Source organism: Rana temporaria, chromosome 6 (assembly GCF_905171775.1).
Source record: "Rana temporaria chromosome 6, aRanTem1.1, whole genome shotgun sequence".
In the NCBI taxonomy this organism is placed as follows: Eukaryota; Metazoa; Chordata; class Amphibia; order Anura; family Ranidae; genus Rana; species Rana temporaria.
This window is the reverse complement of record NC_053494.1, coordinates 7,198,554-7,212,036: the sequence shown is the minus strand read 5'-3', so window position 1 is coordinate 7,212,036 and position 13,483 is coordinate 7,198,554. Positions and strand designations below refer to the sequence as shown.

The 13,483-nt window shown below is 42.8% G+C and overlaps 1 protein-coding gene across 1 annotated transcript; it reads right to left on the bottom strand.

Annotated features, from left to right (window-relative positions):
* Window positions 1-5,209: 5,209 nt before the first annotated feature.
* Window positions 5,210-10,041, bottom strand: LOC120942982 (up-regulator of cell proliferation-like). The gene has a single exon (XM_040355995.1). It carries the CDS (start codon window positions 10,002-10,004, stop codon window positions 5,361-5,363), a length of 4,644 nt encoding a protein of 1,547 aa, XP_040211929.1. The 5' UTR covers window positions 10,005-10,041; the 3' UTR covers window positions 5,210-5,360.
* Window positions 10,042-13,483: the final 3,442 nt, after the last annotated feature.

The following is a 13,483-nucleotide window of genomic DNA, read 5'->3' as shown; positions in this document are numbered from 1 at the left end:
ATAATTGCCCAGTGTGCATGAAGTCTTAAATGAGTTCCTGTAGCAGCGTTATTTTGTGGTATTTTGAATTTTGGTGTTTAACCACTTCCCGCCCAAGGTACGTAATAGGACGTCATTGACTTTGTGCAGAGATATCTGAATGATGGGTGCAGCTACAGGCATCATTCAGATTCTCTGCACTATAAGAATTATCATAGTGGCTGTTCCACTGCTTGATCGTTCTTATGGGTGGCGAGAGGGGACGTCCCCCTTCCCGCCACCTTCCCATGCTTCTACCGACTCACCGATGTGATCGGTGAGTCGGAGAACAGATCCGCCGGCCCGGAATGTTTACCATAGAGAGTCTCTATGATCGTTCGGAGGCCGAGCGCAATGTTATGACGTCTCTGCATTCAAAACAAATGGCGCCGCCTTGGCTGGTAAGCCGAGATTGTTTTTTTTTATTTCAGACTTCCCAGCCTAGAGGACCAATCATGCCATATTCCTATTACAAGGGATGTTTACATTCCTTGTAATAGGAATAAAAATTATAATTTTTTTGTTTTGTTTTTAAAGTGTTAAACCTTAAAAAAAGAAAAGTAAAATTAACAATCAAAAAAAATGTAAAGTGCCCCTGTCCCCGTGTGCTTGCACACAGAAGCGAACGCATACCTAAGTCCCGCCCACATATGAAAGCGGTGTTCAAACTACACATGTGAGGTATCACCACAAGCGTTAGTGCGAGTGAAATAATTCTAGCCCTAGACCTTCTCTGTAACTCAAAACACGCAACAGTAAAGAATTTAAATCATCGCCTATGAGGATTTTTAAGTACCGAAGTTTGGCACCGTTCAACGAGCGTGTACAATTTTGAAGCGTGACATGTAAGGTATCTATTTACTCTGCACAACTTCATCTTTCACATTATGCAAAAACATTGGGATAACTTTAATATGTTGTTTTTTCTTTTTTAAGCATGAAACAGTTTTTTTTTTTTTTTAAAGAAAACGTGTTCGAAAAATTGCTGCACAAATACAGTGCAACGACCGCTATTGTATTCTCTAGGGTCTCTGTTAAAAAAACATACATTATGTTTGGGGGTTCTATGTCATTTTGTAAAAAAAAATTATGATTTTTATATGTAGGAGCGAAGAGCCAGAATTGGCCTGGTTGGCAAGTGGTTATCTTATATTTGTGGTCAAACAATCATTCTCCAATTTCTGTCTCAAAGCCCCGTTACATGTCTGGTCTAAAGTCCCTTCCACATCAGCCTGAATTTCCTTTAGAACTGGACAATTGGCACAGACTCACCAAAATTGGACAATAGAAGAATGGAAAAAACGTTGCCTGGTCTGATGGGTCTCCATTTCAGCTGCGACATTCAGATGGTGGGGTCAGAATTTGGTGTAAACCACATGGAAGTATGGATCCATCCTGCCTTGTATCAAGGGTTCAGGCTGGTGGTGGTGGTGCAATGATGTGGGTGATATTTTCTTGGCACACTTTGGGCCCCTTAGTACAAATTGAGCATCGCTTAAACGCCACGGCCTACCTGAGTATTGTTGGTGACCATCCTTTTATGACTACAGTGTCCCCATCTTCTGATGGCTCCTTCCAGCAGGATAATGCACCATGTCACAAAGCTCCAATCATCTCACCATTGGACAATGAGGTCACTGTCCTCCAATGGCCTCCACACTCACCACATCCCATCCAATAGAGCACCTTTGGGATTTGGTGGAGATGGCGGGAGATTTCCATCATGGATGTGCAGCCGTCATGGATGTACAGCCGACATGTACTCCTCTGAAAAGTGATCTGAGCATGTTTGACAGGCGGTGAATAGGCAAAATGTTGCCACCTCACTTCCTGCTTTAAACCAATAATTGAAATGAAATGCATACAGTTTTGGCATGGCAGTATGGCCATTATAGGTTTAAATCAGATGGTGAGGTGGCAACTTTGGGAGACACAGTGCCCGGTGATCAGCGTTGTCTCTGCCACGCTCGTAAACGTATTGCTTAGAAGTGGCTATTTTCCTCACCACCTTCTTATTCAGAATGGTTGAAAGTGATTAACATCACACTAGTGCGAGTGATGGGGTGTGTAAGGGAATTTGATGAACTGGTTAGACTGGCACCTGAATCTGTAACTGTCAATAGACTTTTTATTTAATGTTAAAGTGGTTATAAACCCACTGTTAACACTTGCACCTACAGGTAAGCCAAGATTAGGGCTTACCTGTAGGTTCAAGAAATATCTCCTTAACCTACACGGTTAAGGAGATATTTTCACAGAAACGGGCACCACTGTCTACAGCGCATGCACGCCGTAGACAACGGCGCAGGCGCACTGAGCGGTGCCGTTTTTGTGAATGGCATTAACAAAACCGGCCCCGCGCGCGGGATGGACGTCATCGCTGATCTGGCCAATCACAGCGCCGGAGTGGCGATAACAGGAAACAGCGGTAAGAGGATATGGCGGCAGCAGAGGTGGACTTCGGGGGCTTCGATCTCAGGTAAGTGACACATAATGAGCTAATACGCTGTGCATACTAGCTCATTATGCCTTTCTCTTGCAGGTGTATTTAAAAAAAATGTAAAAACCGAGGGTTTACTTCCTCTTTAAGTGTTTGGTGTATTTATTGCTTTGTGGGTTGAGAAATATAGGGACAGATTCACAGAAGAAATACGGCGGAGTATCTACTGATACTCCGGCGTATTTTCAAATTTGCCGCGTCGTATCTTTAGTTTGAATCCTCAAACCAAGATACGATGGCTTTTGGCTTTGATCCGACAGGTGTACGGCTTCGTACGCCTTCGGTTCCTAGGTGTAATACTTCGGCGCCCGCTGGGTGGGGTTCGCGTCATTTTCCACGTCGGGTATGCTAATTAGCTGTTTACGGCGTTCCACGAAGGTACGCGCGTTCGTCGCATTCTCTTACGTCGTCGCTAGTCGGCTTTTCCCGGCGTAAAGTTAAAGCTGCTATTTGTTGGCCTATCTTTAGACGTCCCATGTTAAAGTATGGCCGTCGTTCCCACGTCAAATTATTTATTTATTTTTTTGCGTAAGTCGTCCGGGAATAGGAAAGGATGTAACGCACGTCGCCGTTCAAAAAATTACGTCGGTGCGACGTCATTTCGCGCAAAGCACGGCAGGAAATTTCAAAAAGGAGCATGTGCAGTACGTTCGGCGCGGGAAAGCGCCTAATTTAAATGATACACGCCCAATTTGAATTAGGTGGGCTTGCGCCGGACGGATTTACGCTACGCCGTCGCAAGTTTACAGGCAAGTGCTTTGTGAATCAAGCACTTGCCCGTAAAACTTGCGGCGGTGTAACGTAAATGAGATACGTTACGCCGCCGCAGATCTACGTGAATCTGCCCCATAGTGCCTCAACCTAGATAATATCAAACACATTGTTGATAGAAGAAATTTGAAAGGTTTAAAATAAGATTTCATTATTAGAAAAGCGATTGAAAGATATATGATTTGTAATTAGGATTAATTACATTAAGTATTTAGGATCATATACAGTATATCATATTTGATATAAAGGTATATTTTTGTAGGGGGTCTACAGTTTAGGGATTTTTTCAGATGGGGTGGAAGGGGTTGTAAATGTATAACGTGTGTGTGTATGTAACCGAAAAAGCTATGATTTGAAGGAAAAATAAAACAAATAGTCCAACAGACTACTTCAAATACAAGGACAGAAACAAGTTCCAAAATATTTTATTAATTTTGTTCTTTATTATGTACAGCTTCATTTATTAAATGGGATTACAAAATATACCAAGTGTGAAATTGGAGCACATATTTGTCAAAAATGTGTAACGCTTACTAAATACAATCAAGGTGCATATACACAAGAAAGCCTGCAAACAGTTTTCTGAAGACAAGCAGACTAAGGACATGGATTACTGGAACCATGTGCTGTGGTCTGATGAGACCAAGATAAACGTATTTGGTGTCAGATGGTGTCAGGCGTGTGTGGCGGCAACCAAGTGAGGAGGACAAAGATAAGTGTGTCTTGCCTGGTGGTGGGAGTGTCATGGTCTGGGCCTGCATGAGTGCTACCGGCACTGGGGAGCTACAGATCATTGAGGGAACCATGAATGCCAACATGTACTGTGGATGGGGATGAACCAGAAAGGATCATACCGCCAGGGAGGTTAAGGGAAATCCCAGACAAGTATTGAGGGAAAAGCTTCAATGGGGACACTGACAGAAAAAGCTAACAGGGGCTCTTAGCCTTCCCAGATCTGCTTAAAAAAAATGTTTTCTCATTTCCTGTCTGGTGGAATCACTGTCATAAGAACAGTAAATTAACACGAGGCTACACATTCATAACAGCTGTAATTGACTATTGTGTGCTGTGGTTGGCCCACAGCTATCACATGGTGCAGGGTGCTGTGATTGGCCCAGGTACCATGTGATAGCTGTGGGTCAATCACAGCATAACTATAATCACAGCTGTTATGATTTAATTAATTTATAACAGCTTTGTTGACATTGTGATTATGTGATTGCATATGATCACATGATACCCCGGCCGCTCAATCCGGCCAGGTACCGGGAGGTGCAATCTGCTGCGTCCACCGATGTGTGTCCCTAAACCAGAAAAGGCAGGATGACGTACATGTATAAGATCCTTCCTGCACGTGCCGCCCTGCCACACTAAGGCTCGGTTCACACCTATGGGAATTGAATGTGCATTTTCACGCATCCAATTCGCATAGCAGGAGAATGTGACTGGCTCTCTATGGAGCTGGTTCACATATCTCTGCAGCGTGTCCGGTGTGCCGGAAAAACGCGTGCCTTTTTTGGTGCTTTTCAGGTTTGATTCCCTCCCAAAATTCGGGCTGAAAACTGACCTGAACCGGTGAACCTACATGCACCGGACTGCCGCTGTGAGCCGCATGCGGCGACGGTGTGAACCGAGTCTAAAGCCTCGTACACACGGCCGAGGAACTCGACGTGCCAAACACATCGAGTTCCTCGGCCAGTTCAGCACTGAAGCCGCCGAGGAGCTCGGCGGGACGAGAGCTCCCATAGAACAACGAGGAAATAGAGAACATGTTCTCTATTTCCTCGTCGAGCTCCTCGTCGGCTTCCTCGGCTGAAAGTGTACACACGACCAGTTTCCTCGGCAGAATTCAGCCAGAAACTCGGTCGGAAGCTGAATTCTGCCGAGGAAACTGGTCGTGTGTACGGGGCTTTAGGGTACTGTGACCCTGACCAGGCGGCAAGCAGATTAAATAGCTCCATAGTAATGGCCATGCCTCAGCAAATGTGTTGGCTTGTTGTCTTGGATTTTTATGAGAATTAATATTTTTAGACCCAAGAACCTTTGATTCTGTTCTCCTACACCTCCCCAATCACTTCATTGTTGTAGAGGTGTTAAATACTTTCTTCACGCTGCGAAGAGCTTGCTCTTTTGTTATTTGCTTCCAGACTTCGGGAAGCTCAGCTGGTTTTGCCTCATACAGTTCTGCAAAGTTTTCATTCAATTGCACAAAGACAAACTTCCAGTAATCTGAGCTCTCAATACTGGCATCTGGCTGAATATTCCAATTTGGATATATTGTGCCATACTCTTTGCATGGATGCAGTTTCCATTCTGTGTCTAAATTTCTAAACCTACAGTTAGCTACAACATGAGTGGAACAGATGTCAACAATAAGGTTCTTATCCTCATCCCATTGGAAGTTTCCTAGCCCTTGGGGTCTGTGCATAGATGTTGCATGTATCTTATGGTCTTCACCTCTGACCTCACAGGGCACTTTGCAGAAGGGACACTGCTTTCTACAACCAACCACCTTCCTGAACAATTCATCCTGAGGTTTCACGGTCACTGTGTAAAGTAGAGACCCTAGAGCCATTGGTCGAAGTTCTGATTGGATTTGTCGTTGTGTCTCTTTGAGGTAGTGTTCAACTTCTGATGAGAACTGCTCAACATTCCCTGTGTGGTGAAAAGTGATCACTTTCATCTCTTCCCGTGAAATCACTAAGTCTTTTTTTAGGAGTTTGCAGAAATTCTCCAAAAAACTAGACACAGTTTGACTTTTCCGGCATCTTTCATTTCTAAGGACTGTTGTTATTTTCTTGGTAATAGATGACAGAATATGTCCCTGCAAGGTTTCTAAAGCTGGCGAGTTGCAGTATTTGTTAATGATGTGAGTTAAGATCCATCTCATTATAAAGCTCTCATAAGAATTGATGTATTCAGCATATTTTTGAAATGACATTTCTTCTAGAAGCTCCTCCAAAACAGTACACTGGAAACCATTTCTGCTGCTAAATGTGACATTTTCAGTTAAAATCTCATCCATTATTTTTTGTCCAAGATGTTTAAAAATATAATCTATTATTGCTGGTTTTAAGCACAGCTCACAAAAACGATTAGCTCTGCTCGAAGGTTGATCTTTTTTATGGAACATACTGAGAACTGTAGACAAGTACCGAACTTTTAGTTTTTCTAGACAAAGTTTCGGGTCATTCTCTTGGAGAAACTTATCATGGAGCTTCTGGAAGGCTTGGGATGCTTTTCCAAAAATGAAAAGTTTGAGATCCAGCTCAAACTCTGAAGTAAACCGAAACTTTTTGACATCTTTACTGTTTAGCTTTGTATTGATCTTGTGTAGTAGCTCTTTAGAGTATATTTCACTGTAATCCTCTAAGGAAGAAATCTCTTTTATATACTTGTCACTCGTTTCAATGATGGAATCTGCTAGAGCACCAATATTGCCATAAAGCTCTTGCTGAACAAATATTGATTTTCGTGGAACTGAGGTCCATGCAAGATCAACATACCGTCTATCCATTGTAAGACCTTTGTTTGCATATTGACTTAAACTTTTAACCTTGATTAATGCTTCGTTTATATGAGGTCCTTTACTGCTCATGTCATTTTTGAGAAGGAGAAGAAGAGAATGATCCACATTACATCTCTTAAGTTCTTCCAACCGCAACTCTGATAACGTCTTCTGCCACACCAAATTAAATTCCTGTTGAATTTCTTGTTCACTTACTTCATGATTATTCTGGCTATATCTTTGCAGAAGATTTGTTATTTTTTCTTCAATCAATGTCTGGGATGTTATTTGAATGTCCTGGATCTTCTTTTTCATTTTCTGGATGCATACAGCCTCATGGTACTTATTAAGAGCGTTTATTTCAAGTTTTTTTCTCAGACTCTGTATGCTTAATTTGAATTCTTCTCTGTGTCTTTCAATGAGATTAATATTTTCAGTGGTTTCAAAATATTTTTCAAGAGATGCCATCATTTTGTTTTCTTCCTCCAGTAGAATATTCTGTAGCTCTTCTGTGTTACTTTCACATATATCTTCAGACTGATTTTTTATGATATTTTCTTCACTGATTATCCAATTGTGAATTGTTTTACAGAAATCCCATTCCCACGAAGAGTATTCTACAGACAATCTATTGTAGGCTTTGGCCACCAGGCTGTTCCTAAAACTGAAAATGAATTTCTCATGTTTGACCGATCTCCATAAATCTTCTATCAATGCAATAAAATCAGAAATGTTCAGTTGATTGCTATTAGATTTCTGAGCATCCATACATTGAAATAAGTACATTTTAAGCTCATGTACATTTGAGCTGTAGCCAAGATTTACTGGAGCCATTGGTGGGTCTCCCTGCCACAGGCCAGGAATGTACCAATTGTCTTTATTTAGATCGTACTTCATCACATCAGTGAAAGCTGAGATGCCATATTTTTTCTCCATTTTGGCAGATACCTTTGTCATTTCGTTTAGATTTTCTAGTAATAACTTCCTTTGTCTTATGTTCCCATGATTAGCAGATATATCACTGACATTCTGGTGTACGAACTGGCAGTTGGGCTTCATTCCTATTTCTTTCATTCTAAGAAAAGCATGGACCACGATCTGTAAAACATCCTTCATTTCTGCTGTGTTTTCCATGGCCATATTGACTATGGTTATATCACTCAACCCCACCACAAATGTGGCCAGTTCATTGTCATGTTCATAGCTGCCCTCCAAAGAGGCCAACTCTGGAGCTTTCAACCCCTCAGTGTCAATAACCAAGATGAAGTGACAGTCCAGATTTTCCTGAAAGTCTTCTTTCACATTAAGAAGAGTCATGAAGGCTCCTCGTGTACATCTTCCACAGGCCACAGGGAACTGCAAACCAAACATGGTGTTGAGGAGGGTGGACTTTCCTGTACTTTGCACTCCCAGTACAGTTATCACTCTCAGTTTGCATTTTCCCCCTGTTCTCTTGTCCAGCTCAGTAAGGACATCCGTTATCCATTGCAGGGGAATGTTGGAAGCATCTCCATCAATCAGCTCTAATGGAAACCCATCCAACAGAAGATCAGCAGCTATTCTAGGAAGATCAGCAAATTTTTTCTTGCTTTGTTCAATTACTGTGTGTTTTGTTATAGAGCATTCAGCTTCATAAAACTGCCCCATTTCACGTAGAAAGTGTTCCACTCCCAAACAGCTGTCAGAGATTTTCTGATCTAAGTCCCTAAGTTCTTTTTTGTTATGGGCCATGTCGTTACATTTCTCCTTATAGATAGCCTGCAGCTTAGACAAATTGTCTCTAGCTATTGCATCAAGGTTAAATTTCATCCATTTTAGAAAATATTGTCTCTCTTTCCGAGACAAATCATTTAGAGCATGCGTAAAAAGCTCTATCCCCTTGGGAATTTGATGTTTATATTGTTTTGCATGAAGGGCATTGCGCTTTAATAGGAGATGAGACTGATGGGTTTCTGCATCTTGTTCTCCTTGGTTTTTCATTCTACAAAGTTCTTTATCTATTTTGGACAACTGTTTCCAAAGATCTCCTTGTAATTTCATAGTGGCCATTTTATATTCTGCCACATCTTTTATTTCTCGAGTGATTTTATCTGCATGGTTTCTTCCTTTCTGGCATTCATCAGTGCTTTCATCTGTCACAAAAGGATGTCCACTGAAATATCTTGGAAAATGTTTCAGTGAAATAGATTTGGAGGTGCTCTCCAGAATTAGTTGAATTTTCCTTTGGATTTTGTCCGTTAACATTGTATCATTTTCTGTCCTCATCTTCAGGATAACATTTGCTCTATCAATCCTTAATACTGGAAGAAGGTCCTCTAGACATTTTTTTGTCTCTTTCTTAATATCTTTTCCTGAAACCGGAGTAACGACAACACAAAACTTGGTGTCGCTCTGACTGCATTTAGATAACAGTTGGAATTCTCTCTCATCGATTGTTTCAATAAATATAAACACAGCTGATGAAACTTTTGCTAGAAATGTGAACTGGTCCCAGTTGGTCTCTAGGTCTCCACGTAGGTTGGTAACTGAAAACGGTTCTGGAAAAAGAGCAGATTTACCAGAGGGAAAATACCAGGACATCTCTACAAGTCCATCAGATATTTTTCTCTCAAGGATACCGCCCTCCATATTGTCATGGATGAAGAAATTGTTATTCTGCTGGACTGGATTAAGAATTTGATTCAGGATTTTAGATTTAGACAGTTTGGATTTCCCCAATCTTACAAAGGAAATGACTGGCATGGAAATATTCACCACATTTTCCTCTCTGAACCCTTTACTGTCAGCTAAACACTGAGGTCTCCACTTCTTCACAATGTCTCTCATTGCCCACAGCATGAAGGTACACGGTGACCCGTCACCAACTGGGGGGAGAAGTAGAGGGACAGAAAACTGACACATGGCCATTTTGGTTACAATTTCTTGTTGTAGAAAATTATCTGAACAATGCAGGAGAAGACAGAGGATATCCAAGGGGTGAATGGAACTTGCACTTTGTGTATCTTCATATTCATCACTGTCAAAGAAATCATATTTCTCATCTGTATTGTAGTAAGTTTTCCTTGCAGTACTGTCCAGAGCCATGAGCTTATGCAGAGTACACCAGATTACATCTTCTATTTTCTCTGGCTTTTTGTCCTTAAAGATATGTAGCCCAATTTCTAGAATGATCCTTAATGTCAAGTTTGAAACAAAATAGCTTTCCATCTTCAGCTGGGCAAGGAGATTTTTAAAGGCCTCTCCTTTATCTAGAATGAGAAAAAAAAATTAACATTAATTTAATAATGAAGTTGACCTGAACTCAAAGTCTGAAGATTTGCTATCCTATAGGAAACATCAAAAAATGGTAAATATACCCTAAAAGATCTACTTTTTTATTTGAATTCCTCCCCAAAAAAACAGCCAGACACCTCCTTTGTCCATATACACCTAAATTTGACTGCTAATCTCAGATTTGTAGTGAGATCGGATTATATGTGTCACGTCCCTGGCGGTAGAGCCTGATGTGCGGAGGACGGCCTCTCTTACAGCTCTGACTCCGAGCTCCTGATAGAGCAGACAGGAAGCGCAAGAGTACAGAGTCGCACCTGGCAGTGCCTGGCAGGTTCGCTGATGAAGTCGCTGGCCTGGAATCGCTGAAGGAACCGCAGGAGCGGATGTAGGAAGGCCGGGTCATACACTAGCGGGAACGTCAGAAACCAAAGCGGAGGCAGGAGCGAAGTCAAGGTGCAGGCCGGGTCGGTATTGGGCTGGCAGCGAGGTAGCAGGAGCGGCAGGCGGAAGCAGGGTCAACAAGCCGGGTCGGGTGCAGGTAGAAGGCAGGAGCGTCAGAGACAAGCCGGGTCGGGTAAACAGGAACAGGAATCAGATGACAGGATCAGGTACACTAAACGCTGTAGAACGGACAGCACCTGAGTCCGGGAAGTGGCCCAGTTTAAATAGCCTGTCTGGCGCCAAATGCTCAAGGGGTGCACGCCAACGGCGCTCCTGCAGGAACAGAAGTCACTGGCTGCCTTCTACGGCCGCCATTTTGGGCATTGGCATGCCCTTCCTGACAATATGTTTAGTGTGTTGCTCACTGTTCTTCATGCTAAAGAGGAATCAGCACTTGAGGACCTGCAGTGCAAAGGATCTACCAGCTTCTGCTTTATTCATTCTACACACATATTTATAAGTCACAGTGTTGTCCTTTACAAAATTTGTTTAGCACTTTAATTGCATCTGGACTCTACAGCAAGGGAAGTTGTAGTCGTGTTATCAGCCTTCCCACCTTTCACAGAACCTTCCATGGGACGCTATGTATGTCTTGTAATATGCATGAGCAGGCAGCGGTATCCTTTATCTGCTATAAATGGGGGCCTAACAGCATTTCAGTGCATGGTCTGCTTTACGAATACTAGCTGAATCCTATGATTTTAAAGATTGAATGAATGACACCACACAACATAATTGTCTTGACTACGCCTGGTGGAAGGCATAAGCTATGACAACTTTGGTACAAGAAAACTCAACCTTCATTGCGTTTTAGACATGTGCACTCGTTTTCGTCCGAATGCATTTTCATCCGAATTTCAGGTATTTTCGTTATCGTTTTAACAAACGAAAACGAAAGCACAGAAAACGAAAACCGAAAGATCTGACATAAACAAATGCTTTATTTTCGTTTTCGTTGCGGTCGATTGTGCCTAACCTTAAAGGGTCACTAAAGAAAACATTTTTTTTTTGCTGAAATGACTGTTTACAGGGTATAGAGACATAGGCCCGGATCGGCGCATCTTTAGACTGGCGTATCTTTAGACCGGCGTAGCGCATCTCATATGCGCTACGCCGACGTAAATCAGTGAAGCAAGAACAGTATTCACAAAGCACTCGCTCCCAAACTTGCGCCGGTGTAGCGTAAATTGGTCTGTGTAAGCCCGCCTAATTCAAAGTAGGCAGGTAGTGGGCGTGATGTATTAAAATGAAGTGCGACCCCATGTAAATGAAGGGCCGAACGAACGGCGCATGCGCGCGCATGCTCAGAATCACGTCGAATTTACGCCCTAAGATACGACGGCTCAATGCCTATGACGTGATGTAACCTACGCCCAGCCCCATTCACGTACGACTTACGTAAACGACGTAAAATACGACAGCTGTTCCGTCGTCCATACCTTTGCATTGGTTGCGCCTCCCTATAGGTGTTTTATCTTTACACCGGACGTACGCCTTACGTAAATGGCGTATACTCATGCGACGGGCGCAAGTACGTTCGTGAATCGGCGTATCTCGGTCATTGCATCTATGCGCCTGATGCTTGAAATAAGATACGCCTGAATTTTGGCTCCGTCCGACCGACGTAAGTCTCCTACGCCGTCGTATCTTGGGCGCATATTTACGCTGGCCGCAAGGGGTGCTTCCATTGATTTACACGCATAGATACGACGGCGCATCAGTGCACTTACGCGGCATATCAGAAGATACGTCGGCGTAAGTCTTTGTGAATCCGGGCCATAATAGTTAACTGATTCCTTTTAAAAATGATTAAAAATAGATAAAAAACAATCATATAATGTACCTACAGTTTAGTTTAGTTTTTGCTGTTGTTTCCTGGTTCTCTGATGTACAGAGCCAGAGAGCCAATAGAGGGCAGTGATGGTTTGTAAAACGAAACTGGATTGGCACTGAGGGGTTTTAGACACACAGTAATCACACCTCCTTGATTAGTCACCACAGTGAGAAATCTCCCAGTACTGTGGTGATCAGGAAACAGACAACCAGGAAGTGTCCAGAACAGAGAGGAATTACAGCAACATCAAAGCAAAAACGGAACAACGAGGACATGAAACCAGGACTGCAGTAAGGTAAAGGAAGCTATTAAGCTAAAAAAAAAAATTTCCTTTAGTGACCCTTTAACTCTATTAGTCCAATATTATTCTACATAAAGAGAAAAGATTCGACATTATAGAGACATGAAGAAGAGTCGACATGGAGAGAAAAGAGTCAAATTTTTTTTTTTTTTAAGATTCTGTCGAATCTTTTTTTTTTTTTCTTAGAACAATCGACAGACACTATAAGTCTTCATGACAGATTTGACTAAGGCTCCGTACACACGACCAAACATGTATGCTGAAACTGGTCCGCGGACCAGTTTCAGCATACATGTTCGGTCGTGTGTAGGCGCGAGCGGGCCGAATTCCAGCAAACATTTGCCCGCCGGGCCTTATCCCAGCAGACAAATATTCCTGGACGTGTTTTAAAACCGTCCGCTGGAATCCTGCCCGCTCGGACATGTACGGTCGTCAGTACAGACCTACCGTACATGTCCGAGCGCCCGCCGTCCCTCGCATGCGTCGAATGACTTTGACGCATGCGTGGAAGCCTTTAAATGGCAGGCCCGCCCACGTCGCCGCGTCATCGTCGCGGTGACGACGCGACACGCCCCGCGTATTGTTTACGCGCGGACTTCTGTACGATGGTTAGTACAGCCATCGCACAGAAGCCCTCTGGCAGACATGTACGGTGAAAACGGTCCGACGGACCGGTTTCATCGTACATGTTTGCTCGTTAGTACCCAGCCATAGAGAGACATGAAGATTCGACATAGAGAGACATGAAGATTCGACATAGAGAGACATGAAGATTCGACATAGAGAGACATGAAGATTCGACATAGAGAGACATGAAGATTCGACATAGAGAGACAT

Excerpts from the sequence above, each read along its gene's own strand:
- LOC120942982 (XM_040355995.1), bottom strand. The coding sequence starts at position 10,004 with ATGGAAAGCTATTTTGTTTCAAACTTGACATTAAGGATCATTCTAGAA.